The sequence below is a fragment of the Molossus molossus genome, unplaced genomic scaffold (assembly GCF_014108415.1).
Source record: "Molossus molossus isolate mMolMol1 unplaced genomic scaffold, mMolMol1.p scaffold_m16_p_1, whole genome shotgun sequence".
Taxonomy (NCBI): domain Eukaryota; kingdom Metazoa; phylum Chordata; class Mammalia; order Chiroptera; family Molossidae; genus Molossus; species Molossus molossus.
In genome coordinates, this window is record NW_023425344.1 from 171338566 (window position 1) to 171365829 (window position 27264).

Genomic DNA, 27264 nt, shown 5'->3' on the forward strand with positions numbered 1-27264 from the left:
AGGCAATCACTGTGGGAATTTAAAAAACTTAATGCTGTACATAAAGATTATTCTGAGTATAGTTTCTTTTTCCCTTAAATTGTTTATGATGGTACCTCTACTATAGACCAATTCCTTAAAGTCAGCTTTAAATAATTAATCTTAAAGCAGCATAGAAAAATATACATATTCTACAACTTTTCTAGCCCCACTGTTTCCCAAAGGTAACTACAATTTCTGCTCTTAAAAATACTGGTTCTTGCCCTGGCTGGTTTGGCTCAGCAGTTAAAGTGTTGGCCCATGGACTGAAGGAGCATGAGTTTAATTCCCAGTCAAGGGCATGTACCTGGGTTGCAAGGTCCTACGAGAGGCAACCGATCAACGTGTCTCTCTCACACTGATGTTTCTTTCCCTCTCCTACCCCTCCCTCCCACTCTATCTAAGTCTATAAAAACATCCTCAGGTGAGGATTAACAAACAAAACATATTGGTTCTTATTAAGTATAGATTAAATGTGTATCTCAAAACTACTGAATATCAATGCTAACCTCTTTACTACAATTAAAACTTCCAACAGAACTTTGGGTCCAGGTTCAGAAATATCCCATTTGAATGAATGAGGAAGTCTATAACTATGCCCCCAATCTTGTTTGAATGAATGAGGAATTGTAAAATAAAGGCCTTGCCTCACATGCCAACTTACAGACAGAGAAAGTTTTAAAACCAGAATGTTAGTTTGCTATTTCTTAATTATGCCATATCTCTATAGTATAAATTTCTGGCAGTTAAGTTTCTTAAGCCACAGAAACTTAGAACTTGGTCAACAAAATGAATAAAGTCACAATGTAAAGATGGTGAACATTAACAGTCTGCATGTACAAAAGGCATAATACCTAAAACTGGAAGTAAAAAAGACAGGATGCAATTATTTTCCAAAAGCACTGTATTTATTTATATAGAGTCTTAACCAGTTCGGTGGCAGGAGTGGGAGAGGTTTCTTTTTCAATCCAGGGGTCTCCATAATGTTGGTCTGTTGTCACCAAATACACAGGCAAGTGGCGTCATGGATTTGGTAAACTAACTACAATGTTTAGTCTCTCTCTGCTAGAGCAACAAGGTGAGTGTCAATCTCTGCTTCTGTAAGAATCCTAGAAAGGAAAGGGGAAAAAAACCCCAAACTATTTACTTTTTGAAAACTTTTATTATGCGAAATTCCAAACACATACAAAAGTAGGATAATAATGAACTCATGTATACCTAATGCACAACTTTAACAATGATCAATTTATAGCCAATCTTTAAAAAAATCTATTCACCCACCACTCATCCCTTTAGATTATTCTGAAGGAATCAACTCCATCTACACACAAAAATGACATCAGATCTAGAATTAGGTATTGTGAAAACAAAAGCCTTTTAGTTGTAGATATGATAGAAAACATTAAACATAAAGCTAAACTACACATAAAATATTCTATTTTAGCTCTTATGTCAAAATGCCTTTATACCTACTATAATTCAAGTTTGTATCAGCTGAGAGAAAAGAAGGTACTCCATGCTGAACATACAGTGCTTGCTTTCTTTTAATTTTTTTTTCTTTATTGATTTGAGAGAGAGAGAGAGATGGAAACATCAATGAGAGAGAACATAGACTGGCTGCCTCCTGCATGTCCCCCACTGGGGATTGGGCCCGCAACCTGGGCATGTGTCCTGACTAGGAATTGAACCAGCGACTTCTTGGTGCATTGGTTGACACTCAACCACTAAGCCACACCGGCTGGACACATATGGTACTTTCTAAATGATATTTGACCCAAAGAAATCAACTGCTTGGCAACCTTTAATGCAACCTATTCCTGCTGGATCTCTAAAAGGTAAAATTTGTCAGTGACATTATTTAGTGCAAATTGGGGCAATGTAAATAGCTTATATAGTTATCTGATGTTTATGTTATATAGTCTAGTTATTTAAGTAAACTTACTATCATAGAATTTATAAATGATACAAGGGCTTTTTGAAGACATGGTATCTTTGGTTTCTTATCTATTTAACTAATTGATGGAAATGAAAAATTTAAAGGTTGTTGGAGGGTCTCAGAATGAAAGGAAAACAAAAACTAATTGCAGGTCCTTTAGAGAGCTCTGTAAATTGCTCTTGATGGAATTTTACTGCTTAAAAAAAAAAAGGCCTTTTACTACAGAAAAAAGTTAGAGAATAGACTTTTTTTTTTATTCTATAAATTTTTCTTAAGTCTTTCATGTTTGTATCACTTACCTGCAGGCAACAAAAAGAACAAATTAGAAAAAAAACTCTACAAGGCCTGGTGTACCTCTAACCATAACCATGTGTCCTTATAATTATGACCTAAGAGTAAATGCACGTAAATGCTAACATGCCTTCCCTTCTAGCAGTTCCTCGCATCTGCAGACTTACTTGAAGTATTTTCCACTATTCAAAAAGGCAACCAAATTGATGGTAAGTACAACCTCACAGGGTTGCTGGGAGGATTAAATGAACTTAACATGTGCTAAGCAGTCAGTACAGATTTGACTCATGGAAGCTATAAGGTTGATTTGTGGGAGTTAGTCACTTAGTTCACTTAGTAAGAGCAGACAGACACCCAGCACCTGCAATTCAATGAGCTGTATTCAAAATTTGGGGCTTCCAAAGATCTCTAGATAGGGTCTGATGTATATTAGTAGTACACATACATAACCACTAAATAATCGAGGCTCCACCTAAAAAACTTTAAAACTACTTTGACAACTGAATGTCTACTGACCTTAAACTAAAAGAAAGAAAAATACTTATGCTTACTTTACCCCTCACTTTATTTATTTATTTATTTATTTATTTATTTATTTATTTATTTATTTATTTATTTATTTATATCTTCAGATAGAGCAGGAGGGAGAGAGAGAGAGAAACATCGATGTGAGAGTCACAATGGCTGGTTGCCACCCACATGACCCCAACCGGGACCAGGGACAAACTGCAACTAAGGTACATGCCCTTAGCGGGAACCAAACCTGGGACTCTCTGGTCTGCGGGCCGATGCTCTAACAGCTGAGCCAAACTGGCCAGAGCACCTCTTACTTTATGATTATTTCATGTCACTTTTGGTATTAGATATAAAATCACTCTGAAATGAGAAGAAAAGCAGTTATATCTTAAAGAGACATCCAGTAAGTTTTAAAACAGATCTCTCAGGTGCTGAAGAAAAAAACTGTAATTGTAGTTCAAGAAAATGTTTTCTTTCCCCAAGTTATAGCACAAATGGACCCTCACTTATCTACCTTTCTAGGCTGGAATTTATCACTTGCAAACTTCTTTAAGTACTTGGCTGATGATATAACTCACCTGAATTTAGGATTTTCAACTGTAACTACTCCAACTTCTATTTCTGAAGGTTTGAAATCAATTGATAGAACAGTAGACAGGCAGGTAATCGCAGTCTGAAAAAATTATCAATATTAAAATATAGTACTTTTCAGAGATTCCAAGATTTTATCATTCCAAACTTATTCAAATCATGAATTAACCACAAGCTATTCATTTCTGCTCCATGCTCCAGCGATACAGTTCTATAGCCACTAATGTATTGCTTAATTCTAATATGCTGCCTGCCAATGATAAGAAACTTGTTTATACCAGTCCAGCCATAAATCAAAGGGGTCCATCAAACAAAATAGAAAGATTTGCATAAAACTGTTTGGTTGATGACCACCACATGCCAGGCACTATGCTTAGCACTTGGAGTGAGATGAGTAGAGGATAAAAATGAACAATACAGACTTTTTGCAAGAAATTTACAGTAATAACAATTTAAGAATGTTTTAAGTGACTCTGTATCTGATGTGATTACTTATGTAATTATAAACTGCAATTAAAAAAACACCTTTAATAAACATTTAAACATGGCACAATACTTCCCAGATGAAGACAAGCTTTATATCACCTGTTAGTATAAATAATATTGCCAACCAAATGTACAAGTATCACATGGTAATTTTTCCTTTGTCATTTGTCAAAATCATGTTGTTAAGTCTTTAGAAATGGCTGTATCCAAACCCTAATTCTAATATCTACTAAAATTTTTGTCTTTAACTTCTTGGCAATAAATAAGAGGCTTCTTTAGTCTAATAAAGTATTTGTATAAGAATTTTAGCCTGTCCTATCAATTTAAAGTTCCCAATCATTATTTATTATAATGAAGAACACTGCATAAAGCTAGCTCTCTTTTTGTATTCCAGATATAATTTCTCTGCCAAGTCATTTGTGAGCATATTCTTCTACTAGAAAGATGTCTGCTTCCCCTGATAATCTGGTGTGTGTCTATTTATTTATTTTTTTTAGCACACCATTAGAGCAACGTTACTGACTCAATTTTTTCACTTTTGCTACCAAGAAGCTTAAGCTTAATTTGAGTCTTAACCATGCAGGCCTTTAGGTCTAGTCTTGATTACTACTTTTATATTTTTCCACTGTAAGTGTGTTCTGTTGAAAATAATTTCAAATACATTATGAAATGAGATAGGGAATTACGGGAATAACAGCAGTCCTCATTGTTCCCATGCCAATGGAATGATAGTAATTTTAATATTATGCTGACAAACCTGGATCTTGTGATATAGTTCACAGGTATAGTTCATAGACTATATACTTGACAGGTATAGTTAATAGATTGTCAAGTATGCAATGATCTCCACTATTCTATATAGCATTAAAAAACTCAGCTTCTTTCAGCTAACTTACTTCCACTGTTTGTTCAAATGTCCAATCAAATTTCTTCTTCACTTTTTTTTCAAGAAAGCTGGTTGACTCGGTTTGTTTAACGCCTGCTGCAGTGGCTTTAAACCCACAGTAGTAACCTGCAGGATCACACTTGTACACCTGAGGGCCTTGTTCTTCATCGATACCAATTAAAATCATACCTAACAAGAAAGAAAGATACTCAGTAAATATCTTATACCTTTATACAGCAAAATTTCTTGTATTGTCATATAGCTGTTGTTAATCATTACCTTGGCCATCTATCTTAGAATATATATTTTGCTTTAAAAAAACTGATAAAAAAAAATACAGTTTATTACTACATACAAATTAGGTAACCAAAATTTCCATTTTGCAAAAGGTTTTATCACAGGTTTTTAGGAAGTTCAAATTATCACAAATGTAATGCACAAATAACTTCTTGAATCCTTGCTATTACTCAAAGCATGTTCCTTTGAACTCTAATTCCTCAAGATGTTACTTGGTCAAATAAATTTGGAAAATATACTTTTTATATAATTCTTTTAGAGATAATAATATACAATAGCTTATGAGTGTTCTAAAGTGTTTTGCTGTAGGTCGACCTACTTATAGCTCAGTAGTTCTTAAATCTACTTGACAAGAAATACTTTCTCTCTTTTTAAATTTAAGAACTCCTGATTAAAAGTATATGTAACAAACACACGTTGGGAATGCTGGAGCAAAGTGAAATACACCTCAGGGCTAATGCTCACCTCTACACTACTCATCTTTGTTACTGTTGGTATAAACCAAATTCTAAATTCTTTACATAAGTTTACCACAAATTTAATATTAGAATGACATACGACATAATTAAAATAGCCATCACCACCGAACTTCTTTCTACTCAGCAGAGCAGGTAACAAAGTATTTAAAGAATGGCTTAACTCCTGCTTTCTTACCTCTTTTAAAAGTGTTGTCTTCTAAAATTCGGTATGAACTGACCACTTTATTTACATTTATAGATGTTTTATAGAGTCTACTAATGAGGAGTTTTCAACCTTATTTTATTGATAAACACTATGGTAGTGATCAGATATTTGCTTTATTCCAATGTTATGTCACCCTGTAATTTGCTTTACATTTTATACTTGATATATACAAACTATAAGGGTAACATGAAAGAGATATCCACTTACTGCCTGGGGGAAGCAAGAAAACACTGCTCTGCCCCAGGGTGTTGCAAGATGAACAGGGTTTAATAGGTGATAAGGACATGAAGGGCCAACAAGGCAAAAGAAACAAGACATGAAAGGTCAGGGTACACCCAGGGAATGACAAATGATCTGTGTATTACCAGGTCTTCAGATGAGGGAGGGAAGCAGCACAAGAAAGATCCAATCTGGGAGTAAACTCTAAAGAGCCTTGCACGTCATACTAAGGAGTTTGCAATTTACACTTTAGCCAATAGTAACTCGTTTTTCTAAGGGAGCAACAACCAAAATTTGATTTTAGAATGGTAACTCATGCAGCAATATAAAAGACAGACTATGAAAGAGTGAGAAGGGAGGGAAGAGACAGGTAAATTTAGTAGCAAAAGCAAGAGATGATGAAAAAGTGACAGAGGAAATGAAGAGGAAAAGCTTGATGACTAATCAGATGACCAGGGGACGTAGGGTGGGGATAGAAAAGAAAAGTAGCCGATGAAAACAGCAATGATTTCAATTTGAAGTATCTGCAGACAATGGAGAAAGGGACTGGGCTAAAGCTAATGTGGCAATGGGTGAGACTAGACAGACAGAACAAGAGGGAGAGAAGGACCAGGGAGAGAAACCTGGTGAGCTACATCAGTAAGAGACTGGCAGAAGAGGGTGAGCTAAGGAAAGTGAGATAGAGGAAAAAAGAGTATCACTGAAAAAATCAAGGAAGAATTTTTTTTTTTAATCCTCACCAGAGGACTTTTCGTTCAGATAGAGTGGGAGGGGGAGAGAGAGAGAGAGAAACATCGATGTGAAAGGGACACATCAAGTGGCTGCCACCTGTATGACCCAACCAGGGCCGGGGACAAACTGTAACTGAGGTACGCGTCTCCAGTGGGAACCGAACCCGGGTCTCTCTGGATGGCAGGCCAATGCTCTAACCGCTGAGCCAAACCGGCCAGGGCTCAAGGAAGAATTTTTGAGAGGTCAAAAAATAGCATTAGATGCTAAAAAAAAAGTCATTACATTGCTTTAATTTCATAAAGAAATGAGACTATGTGAAAAACAAACGTGTTGAATTTTTCAGGATAATTTATTATGTCAAGTTTAAAATCAGTAAATCATATCCCTCTACCAATAAAATTTTCCTTGTTTTTAAAAAAAATTTTTCTAAAAATATGAATCACAGGTGTATGTGTGTAAGCCTGATTCTTCAGGGTGGTCAAAAAAACAACCACATTGTTAATATGCCTAATTTAGGCATTTCCTTTGAACTAGTAATCTAGAATTACTGTAGAACCCTCACTACAACAGCCTAATATAACAGCAACTTGGATCGTTCAACTCACATACCCTAAATAGAAATATTTTGATAAAAAGTCTAATAGCATCAAAAGCTTAAAGATAACATTGTAAATACTGTTGTGAAACCTACCCTTCATTGCTGACTTATTATAAAGATTTTCTCACTTTATATAATTTCCAAACCACATGTTCAGAACCCAGGTGTTACTGAAATAACTTACTTTATGCATGTTCTCTAAAAAAAAATTCTAAATTCATCTCTTATTTGGGGGACTTCTTAGAATACTTACAACAACCAAGAGGCCTCATTTCAGCATTCTGTGTGTAGACCTGAGAAATATCAGCAATTCTTTTACACAGCATGTCCACAGGAATCTCATAGCCATACTTGTATTTCCAATTAGCTGCCTCATAACGTGCCCTCTGTACCTGGGATCTGCTGTCAGCTAAGAGCATAAAAAAGGTTTATTTCTTTAGAAGGAAAGAATGGACCTCCAAGTCAGACTATTTTCCATATATATCTCCATTAGACTTCAGGAAAGCAGAAGTCGTCCACTATGGCTTTTTCTCCCACCAATGAATAGTGAATGACTCAGCAACAAATACATGACAAAAAAATTTTTTAAGATGAAGTTCTACACAGTACTGCCCTTTTATTCTGAGCCCTTTCATCAGCTGTCAAAACAGTTTCTATAATTAATAACTCCCTAAGGACAAGTTTTAAGACGAGAGAATGTTTCTCTTGATCTTTTTTGATAATCTTGAATTTCCCTAGGTTTCAGAAAATAGAAACCCAAAGTAATTTTTATAATTCTCATCTACTTCTAACCAGTGTCATTATTACCTGGTTTGAGATATACTGACTTACATCTCCTTATACTATTAACTACATCTGAAATAAATCAACTAGGAGAGGGGCCTCAGTTCAGTTTCCCTAACAGTAATATGGCTATCTAATTCTATTATACTCATGATTTCAAAAAAACTCACAATACTCTGAAGATATTAATACCAGCCTTAGAAAACTGCAAATCTACTCATATCACCTGAAAAAAAAAGGCACTAAAGGGTGCATTTTAAAATCAGTATAAAACTCAAAAATAATATGAAGAAAATAAATCTTAGTAGACACTGAGCCAATTACCTGTCATTCCTGTCATCACACAGCCAATGTTTTCAGTTATCTTGAATAAGTGAGTCACTGTGCTGGAATCCAATAATTTGTCCTAATGAACAAAATAAATCAAGATAATTAAAAAAAATCACAGGTCTCTGTATAGTGATAAAAATATTGTGGAATTATAACAATACACTATATAATAAATATCTTGTTCACTTTACAGTTAAAACCAATTTTTAAAAAGGGGAAGGGAGACTCTGTTTTCCTTTTTTAGATGGTATGTTTCCGGGGGCAAGAACTACAGCTCACAAAATGTGTTTCAAGGTCTCTGAAGACTAAGAACCTAGAAAGCCCACTGTGCTTATCATTATATCACAAAGTTTAATATGTTAAGTGCGTCTACTCATTAAATTGTGAATAGTTGCTCAATAAACACAGGAAAGCAGAGTCAAAGCAAGAATAGTGTTAACATATATAGATAATAATATCCCTTTGTGTAAACTCATGAAAAATTCTGACATATTCTGTAATAATCGACTATGTGGGCAGTATTACTTACAGGTACTTTCTTCTGTGTGACAATTACTGCACAATCTTTTCCTCTGACAGCTACCGATGTAAGGCCACCCTGGTTAATAGCCTTAAAAGCATATTCTAGAAAACAGAATATTGTTTTTTTTAAAAAAAAGGCAGAATAAATTATAATGAATTCATGCAATGGGACAATAAGCAGTCATTAGAAAGCGTGAGACAGACCTGTAAGCGCTAATATAGAATGCTAAGACATGAAAAGTCAAAATAATATAATAAATCATAGTTAAACCAACTCCATTTTAATTTTACTGAAATCATTTTTATCAGGCTCAAGAGCCAAATTTCAAATAAAGATTTGGTTAATTTATTATGTCAAATCTTTATCAGTTATATTTTATCATTTTAAAAGTTGGTTCTGTGACCATATTTCTACTAAGTCTGGTTTATCTGGGTCAAATTTAGTTGTAAATTTTCTCAAAATTTACTATTCTGTTAATTTTTGGCCAACAACTAATCTGACCACACACAGTTTTAATTGCTCTTAGATTATTTTATATTGTTTTTTTCCTTACCAAGCTGAATTTTTCTGGATCACATTTTTGCATTTTTATAGGACTCTTTAGTTTGTCTATGACAAACTTCAGCTTGTATACTTATAGTTGCTGTCAAACCATTACCCATTTCTAAGGCTGTTAAAACAGCTGGATCAAAGTACTAGCATAAAAACAAACTACTTTGACACCATGTAGTTTAGTTGATAATGTCTGCCTTTGGAGTAGAATTGCAGATGAGACTATCCTATCCCTCCTCTTCCTATGTTACATATTTCCATAATATTTAAATTTAATATAAACATGCATTTTGTAATTAGGAAAACAGCAACAGAAATGAATATATGCTCATTGTAGAAAACATGAAAAGACATAAGACAATATAAAATAAAAAAATTACTCATAACTCCAATCACTATCTACATTTTCACACATAATAGATGCTTTTAAAGTTCTGTAAAGTATTATTCTGGGCACTGGGTCTGAGGTTTGGCCTCATCTGTTCAAAAAGCCATTGGTAATGAGGACCAGCCATGGAAGATACTACCTACAACAACAAAGGATTTCCTTTAATAGGAGCTAAAAGTAAAAATCCGTTATCAAATATTTCTAAATGGCCATATATTGAAGAGAGAACAAAAAAACAGTGCAAAATGACTAAAAAAATCATCTTAAGGAAATCCTCAAATCTAGCTTAGATTTAACTGGTCAATTATACTATTTTTACCAATCCATTACACTGCCAACAACTTCTAAAATACCATATTACAAATAACTTCTAAAATATATTTCAAAATGCTTTTCAGTTCTGCTGCTTATCCCTACACAGATAAAAATCTACAAATTCTAGGCAAAACAATAACTACTTGAAGGTACAAGAAAGTGGCCCAAAGTAGGCAGATTCTAGAAGGGGAGTCCACATTTGGAAGAAAGGAATGGCATGGGATGAATTTCCAATTTTCATGGCCTATATCCTGAATCCAGGTCCCAGTCAAGACTAAACACCCATAGAAAACTCAGTCCTTTTGGCCTAGAGAACTAGAGAGCAGTTTGGGGGTAACCAGTGATGCTGGAAAATGAGGGAGAGAAAGAAAAGAGCCAGAGAGGGAGAGTCCCAACCTCTCTATATAAAATGTTGTCCAAATCTCTAGCTGATTCCATAAACACACATGTACAAGACAGACTCCAGGCAGCCCAGCTAAGGATGGAAAGTGAGATTTTGAGCTGCCACTCAAATAAACTGAACTGCCTCTAGGAATATCAATACTCTTTTGGAGGAATATAACAGAATCCAGTCTTCACAACCTATCATTCACAAATGTCCAGAACAATCCGGAATTAGTCAACATACCAAAAAAGAAACCAAAACCAGGAAAATGTGATCCATTTGCAAGAGACCAATCCTGAGATAACCCAGATGTTGTATTAGCAGGAAAAGTTATTAAAACTCTGCTCAATGACATAACAGAAAATATTCTCAAAATGAAATGAGATAGAAAATCTCAGTAAAGGAAATACAAAAGAACAAAATAGAAACTGTAGAACTGGGACACATAATTGGAATATAAAAATTAACCAAGCCCTGGCCGGTTTGGCTCAGCGGTTAGAGCGCTGACCTGCGGTCCTGAGAGACCTGGGTTTGGTTCCCGCTAAGGGCGCGTACCTCGGTTGCAGTTTGTCCCCGGCCCTGGTCGGTCGTGCGGGTGGCAGCCACTCGATGTGTTCCTTTCACATCGATGTTTCTCTCTCTCTGTTCCTCTCTCTCCCTCCCACTCTACCTGAACAAAAAAATGGGAAAGTGTCCTCGGGTGAGGATAAAAAAATAAAAAAAAAAATTAACCAAATATGTACTTAACTGCAGAATGAAGATAATAAAAAGCGAATGGATATAAAAGCTAATCAATAAGATTTTTTTAAAAATCTGAAAAATAATGGCTAAAAATGTTTCAAATATGGCAAGACATAATTTCAGACTTAAGATCCAGCAAACTCTAAGTGGATAAACACAAAGAAAACAACACGTAGGCTCACTATATTCAAATTCCTGAAAAGCAAAATTAGGGAAACATTTGAAACAGAGGAAAAAAACAGCTTATACATAAGAGAACAATGATTTGAATTCCACAGAATTCACTGAAGATAGTAGAACATCATTAAAGTGTGGAAAGAAAAACCTTCAGTTCTGAATTCTATATCCAACAAAAATATCCTTCCACTGCTTGATGGTTTCCTTCTACTATGAAGGTGCACATCCAGTTGTCTGCTTCTTAAAGCAGACATTTACCTTCCTCATCCACCCGCCATTGGATGAAGAGTGGGACCACACAGATGATTAATTTGACCCATTCTTCTGGGGAGATTTCCTGGGGGCCCACTTCCACCATCACATCTGGAATCAGACGAGTTTCTGTTGCCTCTTTCTTTTCCCACATCTTGCTGAAGCAGTTTTGAAAAACAAAAACACAAACTCAGCTATTCTCCAGAAATCTGTTATCAAAGGTAATCTCCATGGGGACTGACTCCTGATGTCCAACATTTGTCAATTCAAAACATTTTGCTCCACCCTGGCTGGTTTGGCTCAGTGGTTAGAGCTTCGGCCTGCGGTCCAGAGACCCAGGTTCAGTTCCCGCTAAGGGCATGTACCTCGGATGCAGTTTGTCCCCGGCCCTGGTTGGGTCATGCGGGTGGCAGCCACTCAATGTGCACCTTTCACGTCGATATTTCTCTCTCTCTCTCTCTCTCTCTCTCCCTCCCTCCCGGCTCTATCCGAACAAAAAATGAAAAAATGTCCTTGGGTGAGGATTAAAGAAAAAAAAAATCTTGCTCCTGGTTACCCGCCTCCAGAGCCACTGAGCAGCCTGAACCCTCAGAGAATTCATGAATTTGACCCCAAAGGCAAGGGAAGTAAAGGCAAAAAAAAAAATGAATGGAATTAATTAAACAAAAAAGCTTCTGCACAGGAAAAAAAAAACTGCCAACAAAACAAAAAAGAAACCAACAAATGGGAGATATGGTAAACAACAGCTCCAACAAGGGGTTAATATCCAAAACATATAGAGAACTCATACAACTCAACACTTAAAAAAAACCCCAAAACAACCAACCAGTTAAAAAATGGGAGACCTGAACACTTTTCCCAAGACATACAAATGGCCAACAGACATACGAAGAGGTTCAATACCACTAGCTGTCAGGGAAAAGCAAACCAAAACTACAATGGGATACCACCTCACACCTGATAGAATGGCTATTATCAACAAGACAACTAATAACAAGTGATGGAGAGCTTGTGGAGAAAAAGAAACTCTCATTCACTGCTGGTGGAATATACACTGTATAGCCACTATGAAAAACAATATGGCGATTCTTCAAAAAATTAAGAATCGAGTCACCATATGAGCCAGCAATCCCTCTTCTCGGTGTCTACCCGAAAAACTTGAAAACATGTATTTGCAAAGATATATGTACTCCTATACAGGTTCACTGCAGCACTATTCATGGTGGACGAGACATGGAAACATCAAAGTATCCTTTGATAGATGACTGGATAAAGATGATGTGTGCCCTGGCCGGTTTGGCTCAGCGGTTAGAGCGCCGGCCTGCGGTCCAGAGAGATCTGGGTTCGGTTCCCGCTAAGGGCGTGTACCTCGATTGCAGTTTGTCCCCGGCCCTGGTTGGTCGTGCAGGTGGCAGCCACTCGATGTGTCCCTTTCACGTCAATGTTTCCCTCTCTCTCTCTTCTTCTCTCTCCCTCCCACTCTACCTGAACAAAAACTGGAAAAATGTCCTCGGGTGAGGATTAAAAAAAAAAAGATGTGTTATAGCCGGGCCAGTATGGCTCAGTGGTTGAGCACTGAACTATGCACCAAGAGGTCAACGGTTCGGTTCCCGGTCAGGGCACATGTTCAGATTGTGGGCTAACTCCCCAGTGGGGGGCATGCAGGAGGCAGCCAATCAATGTTCTCTCTCATCGATGTTTCTATCTCTCCCACTCCCCTCCTCTCTCCAAAATCAATAAAGAAAAAAAAAAGAATAAAGAAGATGTGGTATGTGGTACATATATACAGTAAAACCTTGATATAATGGACTATTCAGGATACGGGGTGTCTGTTAAAGCCGAAAGTCTGTTATATAATAAAGTAGGTTTTCCCAATGTGCTTATTAGAAATTTGACAAAGTAATTAGTTTACCCATTTTTACTTATGTAGACATGTTTGTGTAATTAAAATTAAGTATGTATTAATTAAGTAATTTAACTTCACAGAAAAGTTTTCTATATGCATTACAGTAGTTTTAAACTTATACTGAATAGGTCTAGTAAATGAGTGCACTCACCAGTCACTGCAAGTAAATGAATGCACATGGCTGGGGGGCCTGCACGTGTTAAAACTGCTGCAGAAAGGTCATACAACAACAGAACCAATTTACCTCAAGTGATGCGATGGGATCACATGCTAATCATTCGCTATATACTATTTACGAGCGGTGACTCTTAGATCTAAATATGTAGATTATAGTTGTAGATATGTAATATTTATTTATGTTGGCAAAATAACTACAGTGGTTTTTCCAGCATATGGCCTATTTTCTAAAATTTGTTAAAAATAACAGTGAATCAACAACAAAATAACCTGTTAATTTAATTATAAGCAAATCTTGGTTAAAAGCATTTTTAAATTAACAGGGTGTTAATTTTCACATTATGACATATGGACTGGAAATTTTGTCTGTTAAATCCAAAGTCCATTAAATGGAGGTCTGCAAAATTGAGGGTTTATTGTACTATGGAATACTATTTAGCCATAAGAAAAGATGACAGACAATAGGTTGGGGAAGAAAAAAAAAAGATGAAACTGCCACTTGCAACAATATGGATGGACCTTGAGATTATTATGTTAGGCAAAATAAATCAGTCAGAAAAACCTAAGAACCATATGATCTCATTCATACGTGGGATATAAAAACTGAAACTCGCAGACAAAGAGAAAGGTGGTTACCAGAGGGATGGTGGTGGAGGGGGTAGTAAAGGGAGCCAAATGTATGGTGATGAAAGATGATTTGACTTTGGGTGATGGGCACACAATGCAATATACAGATCATGCATCATATAATTATGCACTTGAAACCTAGATAATTTTATTAACCAATGTCACCCCAATAAATTTAATTAAAAAAAAAAAAACCCTTCAAGAATGAAGGTAAAATAAAGACAGCTCTACGACAAGAAATATTAAAGGAGTTCTTTGGGCAGAAGGAAAAATGATACCTAATGAAAACTCCAACCTTTAGAAATAAAGAATATAAAAAATGGTAAATATAAAAGATAATTTTATTCTCTTTAATTCTTTTTTTTAAAATCCTCACCCGAGGACATTTTTCCATTTTCTGTTCAGACAGAGTGGGAGGGAGAGAGAGAAAGAGAGAGAGAAACATCAACGTGAAAGGTACATCTCGTGGCTGCCACCCGCATGACCCAACCACGGCTGCAACCGAGGCATGTGCCCTTAGCGGAAACCGAACCTGGGTCTCTCTGGACCGCAGGCTGACGCTTTAACTGCTGAGCCAAACCGGCCAGGGCTCTCTTTAATTCTTTAAAAATACCGTCCAGCCCATGTGGCTCAGTGTTTGACTGCTGACCAATGCACCAAGAGGTTGCTGGTTCGATTTCTGGTCAGGGCACATGCCTAGGGTGTGGGCTCAATCCCCAGTGTGGGGGGGGCATGCAGAAGGCAGCGAACTGATGTTCTCTCTCATCGATGTTTCTATCTCTCTCTCCCTCTCTCTCTCAAAATCAATAAAGAAAAATTAAAAATACCTCACAAAAATAACATTTGTGGAGTTTATAAAATATGTAATGTGTTACCTATAGAAAGGGAAAGGAATAAATGGACTTAATAAGGTTTCAAGGTTTGTACATTTTATGTGAAGTGATAAATATTAACTCTAAGAAGATTGGAAGAAAGAATTTAAGCATGTATATTATAGTCCTCAGAGCAACCTCTAAAAAATGTCAAGTAGCCAGAAAGCTAATAGATTAAAATGAAATTCTAAAAATATCCAAACAATCCAAAAGAAGACAAAAAAGGAAGAACAGCAGAACAAACAAAACAGAGAAACAGACTCAGCTGGTTGAGCGACGTCCAGTGCTGAAGGGTCACTGGTTTGATTCCTGGTCAGGGTTCATGCCCAGGTTTCAGGCTCAATCCCTGGTTGGGATGTGTGTGTAAGGCAGCCAAACAATGTTTCTCTCTTTCTCTCCCCCCACCCTTTTTCTTAAAAAAAAAAAAAAAAAAAAAAAGAATTCAGCCTTGCTGGTGTGGCTCAGTGGCTGAGTGTTGACCCATGCACAAAGAGGTCGCCGGTTCGATTCCTGGACAGGGCACATGCCCAGGTTGTGGACCAGATCCCCAGTAGGGGCATGCAGGAGGAGGCAAATTGATGTTCTCTCTCATCAATGTTTCTGACTTTCTCTCCCTCTCCCTTTCTCTCTAAAATCAATAAAGAAAAAAACAAAATTAGCCCTGGCTGGTTTGGCTCAGAGGTTAGAGCGTCGGCCTGTGGTCCAGAGAGACCCAGGTTCAGTTCCCATTAAGGGCATGTGCCTTGGCTGCAGTTTGTCCCTGGCCCTGGTTGGGTTGTGCGGGTGGCGACCACTCGATGTGTCCCTTTCACATCGATGTTTCTCTCCCTCCCTCCCTCCCACTCTATCTGAACAAAAAATGGAAAAATGTCCTTGGGTGAGGATTAAAAAAAATTTATATTAAAAATAAAGAATTCATATATATATGTGACAGAAATTACAAAATAGTAAATTTTAATCATGTCAACAACTGCATTAAATGTTAATGGACAAAATACTCCAATAAAATGCAAAAATTTTCAGAGTGGCTAAATAAGCAAGATTCAAATCTATGCTGTCTACAAGAGACACACTTTAAAAAGTGGATGAAAAGAAGTATACCATATATAAGACAAAGTAGACTTTAAGACAGTGTTATCAGAGATAAAGAGGAACATTTCAGCCCAGCCAGTGTGGCTCAGTGGATTGAGTGTCGTCCCATAGGCTGAGAGGTTCTGGTTCGATTTCCAGTCAGGGGACGTGCCTATGTTGTGGGCTCGATCCCCAGTGGGGACCGTGCAGGAGGCAACCAATTGATGTTTCTCTCTCACATCAATGTTTCTATCTCTCTCGCTCTAAAAAGAAAAATAAATAAATAAATAAAAACATATTTAAAAAAAAAGATGAACATTTCAAAATGGTAGAAGAATCAATTAATAAAGCATAATAATCATAATTGTATATATACCTTTAAGAGTACTTCAAAATACATGAAAAGAAATTGACATATGGTACACTTACCAATACAGTTCGTGTGTTAGGCCATAAAACAAATCTTGATAAATTATAAAGTACTGAAATCCCTAAGTATTTGAAAATTTAAAAACATATTTCTATATAATCCATGGGTCAAAGAAGTAATCACAAGGAAAATTTAAAAATATTCTGAATTGAACAGTAATTTGCAGGAGGCAGATAAAACTGTGTTCAGGAGGCATTTTATTGCTATGGTGGACAGGCTCTAAGATGGCCCCCCCACCCCTCAATCTCTGCCTCCTGGTGTTCACATTTTTGTGTAATCCCCTTCCCTTGAGTGTGAGCAGTACCTGTAACTTGCTTCTAACAAACTGAATATGGTGATAGTAATGGGATGCCTCACTCCTGATTATATTAGATGAGACTCTGTATTGCTAACAGGCTCACTCTAGAGATTCTTCTTGTTGGCTTGGTAAGTAGTTGTATGGCAAGGAACCCCCTGTGTACAGCCAGCAAGTAGCTGGGGTCCTCAGTCCCCAAGGAAATGAATTCTGCCAACAACCTCAGTGAGCTTGGAAGCAGATTCTTCTCCAGTTGAGCTTTGAGATGAGAACAAAGCTTGGACGACACTGTGATTGCAGCCTTGTAAGATCCTAGGCAGAGGACCCAGCTAAGCTGTGTCCAGACTACTCCTGACCTAAAGAAACTGTGAGATAATAAGTGTGCGTTATTTTAAGCTGCTAAGTTTGTGGTAATTTTTATGCAGCACAGAAAACTAACACAATAGTCTTAATTGTTTATATTAGAAAGGGTTTAAAATCAATGACTTAAGTTTTTACTTTAAGACGGTAGAAAAGGGCAAAGGTAAAACCAAATTAGAAAAAAAGAAACAATAAAGATCAGAAATCAAAAACACAGACAAAAATAGAACTGTTAGCAAAAACTGGATTCTTTGACCACAAACAAACCAACAGTTATAAACTCTTTTGGTATGCTAAAAATGGTCCCCAAATGATATCCATGTCTTAATCCTAGAATCTCTATTACCTTATATGGCTCCAAAAAAAGAATCTTTGCAGATGTGATTAACTTAAGTACCCTGACAGGGGAAAGTTATCTCGGTGGGCCCTAAATGCAATTTGACATTTAAGATAAGCAGAGAGAGATTTTAAACAAATGGAGGAAAAGATACTGTGAAGAGGAAGCAGAGTGACATTTGACTATGATGCTGGTTTAGAAGACTGGAGTGATGAAGCCATAAGCCAAAGAATGCTGGCAGCCTCTAGAAGTGGAAGAGGTGAAAAATGCATTCTCCCTGAAAGCCTCCAGAGAGAGCACAACCCTGTGCACACCTTGATTTTGATCCACTGATACTGATTTTGAACTTCTGGTTTCCAGAACTGTGAGAAAATAGATTTCTGTTGTTTAAGCCACAAAGTTGGTGGTAATTTGTTACAACAGCCAAAGGAAATGAATACAAACCTCTAGTTAGACTAATCAAGAAAATGAGAATACAAATCCCCAGTATCAGGACTAAAAGTGTGTGTGTGTGTGTGTGTGTGGGAGGCGGTATCACTATAGATATTATAGAGGTAAGGAATAGTCACTCCTATACAGATGATTCTAATATCTGAGTCACTATCCTTAATCTTCTCTAATTTTCAATTGCTTGCTTTCATTATCCAATTGTTCAGAACACAAATTTGGCCTAAATAAAGTCCATCTATGGCCACTGAGAACTATTAGTTTGGAATACTTACCAACTCTCCTTTCACATTACCCTTTATATTTACAGACCTTGCTTGATCCTTCCCACACCCCATGTCTTTGTTTCTTTATGTTTAGCCTGAATTGCACTCTTACTCTTAATGTCCACCTAGCCATAGCTTGCCCTTCCCCTTCAAGCCTCTTCCATTTCCCATGGACACTTTCTCTGACCGTCCCAGATGGGATTCTTCAACCCTCCTATCTTCTTCTCCCCTCCTCTCTCTGAAAAAAAACCAAAACAAAACCTAAACTTTCTCTGAATTCTGAGAGCATTTCCTATTTCACCACTAATTTTAGCACTCTGTTTTATTTTTAATGTTTTATTGATTTTGAGAGAGAGAGAGGGAGAGAAAGGGAGAAGGGGGAGAGAGAGATAGAAATATCGATGAGAGAGACACATCAATTGGCTGCCTCTGGCACACCCCGCACTGGGGATGGAGCCCACAGCCTGGGCATGTGCTTTAATCAAGAACTGAACCGGCGACCTCTTGGTCCATGGGTTGATGCTCAACCACTGAGCCACACCAGCTGGGCTAATTTGAGCACTTTAAAATGTGTATTTCTACCCTCCACACCCAGGCTGGAGAATCAAAGAAAGTAGCAACCAAGGACATTTAAAATTAAATTTGCAACCAGAAAGTATTAGAGTCAAAGGTTGGCCGGGGACCCAATCCAACTTATTCAAGTTGGCTTAGAATGCCAGGGTTTTCTAGAAAGATTTTAATTAACTAAGAGTCAGATAAAATAAAATCAGGATTTAGTTTTTCTTAGGGAAAAAAAATTCTGTTAACACCTGCTCCTCATGTGCACATAGCAAAATCATATAGGGCTGGCACGTGTTTTGCTGTTTTCCACAGTTCCCACAACTCCTTGTCATATCTCCCTTAGCCTGTTGCACTCTCATTTGTATTACTTATCTGGTCTGCTTAAATGCAAAATATAAAAGCCACAAAAGATAAGGCTACTCTCCACCACAGAATAAAACTTTGTTCCACAAAAAATATTTCACATTAAAAAACAAAAAAAAAACCCTTCTCAATAGAGAATGCACCTGTGAATTTGCTATGATTCATTAAATGGGTCCTTTTCCTCTCCCTCTCTCTATAGTCTAGTGCTAACCCACATAATTTTCTGTGATGGTCTATATCTGCACTATCCAATATAATAGCCATTAGCTACATAAGGCTATTGAGCACCTGAAATGTGGCCAATGCAACCGAGGAACTGAATTTTGAAGTTCTTAAAATAATATCATTCTGCCTGGCCAGTGTAGCTCAATGGATTGAGTGTTGCCCTATGGACTGAGAGGTCCCAGTTCAATTCCCGGGTCAGGGCACCTGCCCGGAGTTTTGGGCTTGATCCCTAGTAGGGGGCATGCAGGAGGCAGCCAATCGATGTTTCTTTCCCCCCTGCAAAAAAAGTAGAGCATCATTGCTACTGTTCATCTCCTACTCCTCTGAACTTCCCTTCTCAGTCTTTCACTGCTTCCATCTCTTCAGCCAGATTCTGCCATTTCTCCCTATCCCTGGATTTTATCTTATCACTGCTCTGTCATCATTACCTCTGACCCCATACTTGCAAATGCCTATTTCACCCACAGGCAAGTATGAAAGCAAACAACTCTCTCTATAAATTTGCTACTTTTCTTATAGTCTTTATCTCAAATAATGGTATTAACTAACCACTCAGTTTTTCAAGCTACAAACTGGGTACCACCCTTGATTCTTCGCCTTTTCTCTCTCAAATGTCCACTTACATCTTCTCAACTCAGTCTCCTTTCCACACTTTCTCTCTCAATACCTTAGTTCACGCATCAGGATTTATATGGATTAGTGAACTAGCTTCTTCTCATTGGTCTTCCTGCCATCAAGCCCCCTTCTACTCTAATCCTAATTCTACCCTCAGTCCTCCTGCACTCTGATTTAATAATCCTGTCATTGTTAAAGACTTCTGCTAGCTATGTCCAAAACCCACAGAATAAAGTCCAAACCCTAGCATACTACCCAAATCTCTTTAAAATTTTGTTACAATCTACTTTTCCAGTTGTCACTGTCTACACTCTAGTCACACTGACCTACAAAGTTCCTTAATCTCCATCTAGATCAATTCATCTTCTCTGAGGAACCTTTCCCGGCTCTCCTAAGCAGTGTCACTTCCCTTGGTACCCTTTCTTTGTACTGTTATTTTAGTACTCACCATGTTGTAATTTTCAATAAAATTTTGTATAAATTTTAACACTACTACCATAAAATATATATTTTGTAATAATTTCAAGAAAAATGGAAACTGCCTTGCTGGTTCGATTCCCAGTCAGGGAACATGCCCAGGTGTGGGCCCAATCCCCAGTGTGGGGCATGCAGGAGGCAGCCAATCGATGTTCTCTCTCACTGATAGTTCTATCTCTCTCTCCCTCTCCCTTCCTCTCTCTCTAAAATCAATAAAGAAAAATATATTAAAAAAAAATCAATGTGTCCCTCTCACATTGATGTTTCTCTCTCTCTACTCTCCTCCCTCCCTCCCACACTATCTGAACATAAATGGAAAAATACCCTTGAGTGAGGATTAAAAAATAAATAAATAAAAACAACCGGAATGGTTTATGGGCAGCATTTAAAAGGTATATTTATTTTTTAAAGACAGAATTCAAATGCTGGAAATAGTAATTATACAATTTATTTCCATCACTACTAAAGATTTTGGTTTTTTGGGTAAAATTTCAGAAACTTGCAAAAGTAGCAAACACAATTACACTAATCTCAGTAATCTGTTCTTGAATGTCCAACTGATAGCCCATTTCCCATTTTTTAAATGGGAGAAATTATAATGGATTATATTCAGCTGTTGAGTTCCCAATCTTAAATATGTACCTATATGTATTTGGTTGAACTACAAGAAACAGCCATTTTAAAGATAAAAAAAAAAAAAAAAAAGTCAAAATCAGCAGTTTTATATGGTTCAGCCTAACAGTAAACCATAACATTAGAATGTAAATTGCTTCCTTAGTCACAAACAAAATGGCTAATAAATAGTTGTTTTGTATAGAGATCTCTTTTCCACAGTTATCTCTTACTTCGTTTTCTTCCCTACAAACTTCCCCAACACTTTCCCAACTTTTCTGGGACTCATTTGCGTGATACTAGGAAAAAAACAGGGGCTAAATATAAAAGTCACTGTGACAAAGTTTTCAAAATAAGCACACAATGCCAGACAATGGCCCACAGTATGACCTGCTTAGTGTGCTGCTAGCAATAGTGGAGATGCACATCACCTTTATGGATGCCTATCAGCATCTACAGGTGATTTTGAGGTTCCGCCAATTATCCGAATGTGCCTCAAGATTTTCTCACTCATAATTTTGCTTCAAGTGCTATATTGAGTTTTGGGAAATAAATACCGCCCCCCCCCCCCCAAACATGGGCTGGGAAAATAAAAACAAATCAAGAGATCCATATATTCTATTAAGTTTGGTTATTAAAAAAACAAGAAATGTTTGGGGGCAAGACAGGTACGTACTCTGCAGGATGTGTCTATATTCAATTTCAATGCTGTGTGACTAGAAACTTTTTGCTATTAGGATTTTCTTAAGTTGTTCATTCTGTCTTTCTCTAAACCATGTAACCTAAATGGGAAGTGTGTCTCATTTCATAGTACTTCCAAATGGTGATCTTCAAGTGGATGAAGTCACTAGAAATCTTTGGCACTGGTGGGAAGGGGAATATGAAGTTTCAAAATATAGCAGTGTTTGACCTCATTACCTTCTGTGTAGTTATAATAGGTATGTATATTTGTGTATACACAGACATTTAATTTCAAATCAAATTCAAGGAGGGCATGAGAAGTCTGGATTGAAAAACACTACTTTAAAATAAGAATATTTTTTTTAACAGCAAAAGAAGCAAACAAACAGTAAGTATTTCTCAGTCCATTTATTTATAAAACTCCTGATTCCAATTCCATTTTTATCAGCCACTTGTTTCTTCCTGACAGTATCCTTCACAGAAACATTTATTGAGCACTTACTATGTGACAGACACTAAGTATTTTACATCTATTAATTCATTAAATCCTTATACCCTTATAAGGTAGGTGGAATTATTATCTCTATTTTACATATGAAGAAAGTTCTCAAAGTTGATGTGTAGCAAGAACTGAACCCAGAAATCCTGGCTTCAATATAGTTTTCTAGATTAGAAAACTGTCCTTTTTAGTCTGCCTCCACCAGTCCATTTATTTTCTGTTCCTTATCAGCATGTTCCTTTCTTTTTTATTTATTTATTTTTTCTTTATTGAGTTTAGAGAGAGGAAGAAAGAGGGAGAGATAGATGGAAACATCAATGAGAGAGAACATCGACTGCTGCCTTCTACATGCCCTACACTGGGGATTGGGCCCACAACCTGGGCATGTGCCCTGACTGGGAATAGAATCGGTGACCTTTTGGTGCACGGGTCGATGTTCAACCACTGAGCCACACCTGCTGGGCAGCATGTTCCTTTCTTAGAAGCAGGCAGTGCTCACATCCACCTGGCAGGCAAATTCAAGTGACTGCTCTTCTTCTTGCCGAATCTATCCAGCAAAAGATCAGCAAGCAGAAGAGGGGGGTTTGAAAGTAGCCAGGCCTATTTGCTCCACCAGGGCCTTAGCTGCCCTACTGATAACGTGGGGAATTCCTAAAATTACATTTCTGTATATAGCTATACAGTTTTTCTATACACACACACAACTTAAATACATATGTCAACAGAAAATTTTCAATAGTTACAAAGGGTACAAATGACAATAAAAAAAATCTTTCTCCCTACTCCCTGCAGGCACACACTGTCAAAAGTTTGCTTATAATTATGGTTAGCATTGTAACTTTAAATTTATACTTCTATTTTTTGATTTACCAACTTTAGACTACATTTATCTCTTGAGTCCCAACTATGGAAGATGAGGAGCATATTCACTTTTCCATTGATCTTTCCTTCCCTTGTCATCACCCCATTTTTGTTATATTATTTTTCTACTGTCAAGATTAAAGTTTGCACTCTATAATCTTTATATACTTTGCTTAGGTGGATTCTAAAGTTTACAATTAATAAATAGCATTTATGATATTATGATAATGTACATATATTTCACTAGAGAACTAAGCATGGATGGACTACAAAAAGGGAAAGATTCCAGGTCTACAGAGCAACTAATCTAATAGGAGAAAGAAGCCAAAAAATCCAACAGGAATCTAGTAACATTCACTGAGCACTTAACACTGTGCTAACCACTGTTCTCACATCACCTTATTTAATCTTCAAAACCACCACAAAAGGAATTATTAGCCCAACTTTGCAAAAAGAAACTAAGGCTAGAGTTGTATCATTTGGTCGGCCACTATAGAGCAGGCAAGGTATCTGAATCCATGTTATGGCTCCAGGGCCTGAACTCTTCACCACAATACTGCTTGCTCATACTAACTATTCTTTCACTTTCCTTTTCCTAGCAATGTCTAATTAGTACCCCGATTAGCAAAAGAAATGTGTTATTTAGCAAGGCAGAGTTTAAAATCATTCTGTCTAGGTATTATTGATAAAAAACAGTTGTCATATGTTTCTTTTCTCTTTAGTGACTTTAGAGAGAGAGGAAGGGATAGGGAGAGAGAGTTAGAACCCATCAATGAGAGAGAACATCGACTGGCCGCCTCCTGCATGCCCCTCCTTGGGTATTTGGCCCACAACCTGGGCATGTGCCCTGACCGGGATAGAACTGGTGACCTCTTGGTGCATGGGTCGATGCTCAGACGCTCAACCACTGAGGCACACTGGCCAGGCTTTATCATATTTTTCAATTGGGAGTCAGTTAAAAGGGTTACTAAATTACCTAATACGATGTTGTTTCTTGCTACATTATATACAGTGTGTAGCCATATAATGGATTGGTTTCATCGCAAGTTAGCTTTAACTCTATTTCTAAAATGTACAGGTGAGGAGACCCTCACTTACAGGCCAACTCCATCCTTATGATTTCTAAGCACAGATTGTATTATCGTTCTCACTGAGGCACTGAGGTGCTAAACTCACTCAAAAATAAAACCACCAAGGGCCAGATGTGAATGAGGTTCTCTTGATAATAAATTCTCTATGAAAACAGATTAAGGGTCTGAATTACAATCATAACCTAAACCCTGACACCATTTCGACCCAACAAAATATACTGTTATATTGAATAACTCAGAACTAGCTTAGCATTTATTTCCACTAAAGCTGTTCTTCAGTAAACAGCTAGTTCACCATATCTCATCTACAATTCAGAGCCAGCTTTTGAACTACAGGTGCAGTCAAACAGATGTGGGTTAAAAGGGGGTTTTAGTTTCAGGAGTCGCTCTAGAACTGACAATCACACATTCTATCTACCAGTTTTCCAAAAATGTCCTGAACTCTGTAGATAATTGTAATTTGGCATTTTCCTTTTTCTCCGTTTGTTTATGTATCTGTCACTTCCTTTAAGCAGTGGGTTTCCATATAAGAGGGTGTGACATCTCTGCACCCCCTAGGACCAGCAGTGTCTGGCGCATAAAAACTCTGAATGCCTGGGTGGAAAGCACTACCACAGGACAAGGAAGTGCATGCTGCAAACAAAGGAAAACGGAGAAGGGACGTTTTAATTGGGAGGTTAAGGAACCAACTACGCTTTAGAGAAGTACAAACGTTGAGTCTACCTAGGCCAAAACTAACAAGTGAATAGGCGTCAGGAAACCGTTGTCAAACATTAGGTTCTACCTTCCTTAACTACATCTTTATTGTGTTCAGGCGGTGCGGCCACTCGCCTTAACAGCAAGAGGCCTTCAGCCTTCAGGCCCCTGATCCCGGCCTCCAGAGTGGGGTGAGAACCACCACGGGACGCCAACCCAGACTAGGCCCTTCTCCCGTCCCAACTCCGGCCATGCTTCAGCTCTGGACTAAACTCCAGGCGTACCATGACAGAGCAATTCGAGTGGACCAAAGGCGGACCTGGTTCACTCACCTACTTGGTAGAGCCGGCCCTCGGGAGAAAAAATGGTAATGTGGCGGTCAAAACCAGCGCTGGAACCACGGGACATGTTGCTACCCCCACTTGAAGAACGGTCTCAGGGCCCCGTAGCTCCCACGCCAGGCGTACAAACCCCTCCGGAAGCCCAAGCGACTACTTCCGGTGCACCGGCCGGCTTCATCCGCTCTTGCACGCCCAACTCATGTCTCTAGCGTCAGTGCATGCGCAGCCCCGAGGCCCCGCCCCTAGTGGGGTGAGGGAAAGCGGACGTAGCGGCTTCGGCGTGCGCTTGCGTGAGCCTCACTTCTAAGCGTCTTCAAGGTGCCTGGTGGAAGTCGAGTTGTGCCGGTTTAGAGCTGTCATCTGGGAAAGAACTGACTGGCAAGAACGAAAAAACTTTCTGGGGGCGCAGATTATTGGTTTGCCATTCAGTGTGACCTAAACGGATCGTTTATTTTACAAATCTCTCCTTAGTTTTGGCCACTGTATATATCCAGCCTGCATCTAGATTGCTGGCGTCCTTTTTGACCTCTCCTTTACGCATCCCCTTTCCTTCCTACTGCGGGGGGAAATGGATTGCAGCCGTTAATTTTTGGTACATAAGGGAGAGGGTTCTGGTAGCCACTGGCAAAAGAAAATTTTTCTTTTGGCCAGTGTTCTTCCTTTGGCCAGCAGCCCTGACAGTTCTGTCTTAAAAGTGCAACTGAGGTTGAGCTAAAGATGTAAGGGGGAATTATGAGGTTAAGTAGCCTTGAATGAAAATGAACAAGACAGAAGGGACGGGCGGGGCAAGCTGGTGATAGATGGACTAACAAGAGTAATTCCAAGCAGGTGAGGTAGCTCTCGGGTGGTTTTTCAAACTGTAAAACTGCCTATTTTGACTTTACCTCTAGGCACACTCCTATCTAATAAAGTGATGTTAGGCTTGTGTGCCCCTCCCCGCATAGTTTGTGCACCAGGAAGGCCAGATATACCAAGGTTTCTGGCACTTGGATGCCTGCCGTTAAGTACATACTGAAGTAGGGTTTCTTACTTCTTTAATGTATTTTCTCTTAAACTCACTTTCCATTTAAGTGAAAAAATCTGTAAGAACCTCTTAAAAGCAGTTTCTTGAGGAAGCTCCAGTTTCTCAAGAGTGTTTTTTAAAAAATAAACATGTTTTTTAATCTGAAAAAAAATTCAAAACTGAAATATGATTGAGAAAATACTAAGTGCAAAAAGCATCTAGGGCATACAGGGTACTTTCCAGCTCTGCTTATTTCCTAAGTGTACTGATAAAAGTTGTCACTTGCTTTGGTTCAGGTCCCTGTGCTCAGGACCAACTCCTCCTGACCTTTTAGTCCCCCCCGCCCCCCGACTCTGAATGAGTTTTGTGTACTGTATGTAATTCCTACTACAGTTTGCCTGCATAGTCATAGATAAAAAGAATTCTCTGTAAGGCTGCTTGGAGGGTGATCTCATTAGTCCCACAGCCTCAACAGCCCTCTCTATTTTGATGTCTCCCAAACCTAGGTCTTTAGCTGGACCCTTTCAAATGCTGGGTCTTCTCTAATTGTCCATGAAATATTTTTCACACTGAGATAACATGGTACCTCAAAACCTAACATGTTTAAAACAGAACTCCTTATCTCATCTTTTCCCTCCCAAGCAAATTCCTGCCTCTCATAGCACACTTTTCAAGTCCTCAGAGTCAAAGCCTTGCAGCAGTCTACAATTCTCCAAAACTTCCTATTCTGTTCCATATAATCATGATCCTT

General features: G+C 37.9%; 1 protein-coding gene and 1 pseudogene across 2 annotated transcripts; both read right to left on the reverse strand.

Moving 5' to 3' along the window:
* Positions 1-888: 888 nt before the first annotated feature.
* On the reverse strand, positions 889-25687 carry PSMA6 (proteasome 20S subunit alpha 6). 2 transcript variants are annotated; one of them, XM_036271820.1, is made up of 7 exons: positions 25502-25679; positions 8897-8991; positions 8362-8443; positions 7508-7663; positions 4735-4913; positions 3340-3434; positions 900-1127 (listed from the first exon to the last, which is right to left on the reverse strand). In XM_036271820.1, exons 1-7 carry the CDS (start codon positions 25575-25577, stop codon positions 1070-1072), a joined length of 741 nt encoding a protein of 246 aa, XP_036127713.1. In that variant the 5' UTR covers positions 25578-25679; the 3' UTR covers positions 900-1069. The 2 variants fall into 2 exon arrangements, with proteins under 2 accessions (XP_036127714.1, XP_036127713.1); XM_036271821.1 differs by lacking the exon at positions 7508-7663 and having other exon boundaries at positions 889-1127; positions 25502-25687.
* On the reverse strand, positions 11686-12071 carry LOC118636736 (annotated as a pseudogene).
* Positions 25688-27264: the final 1577 nt, after the last annotated feature.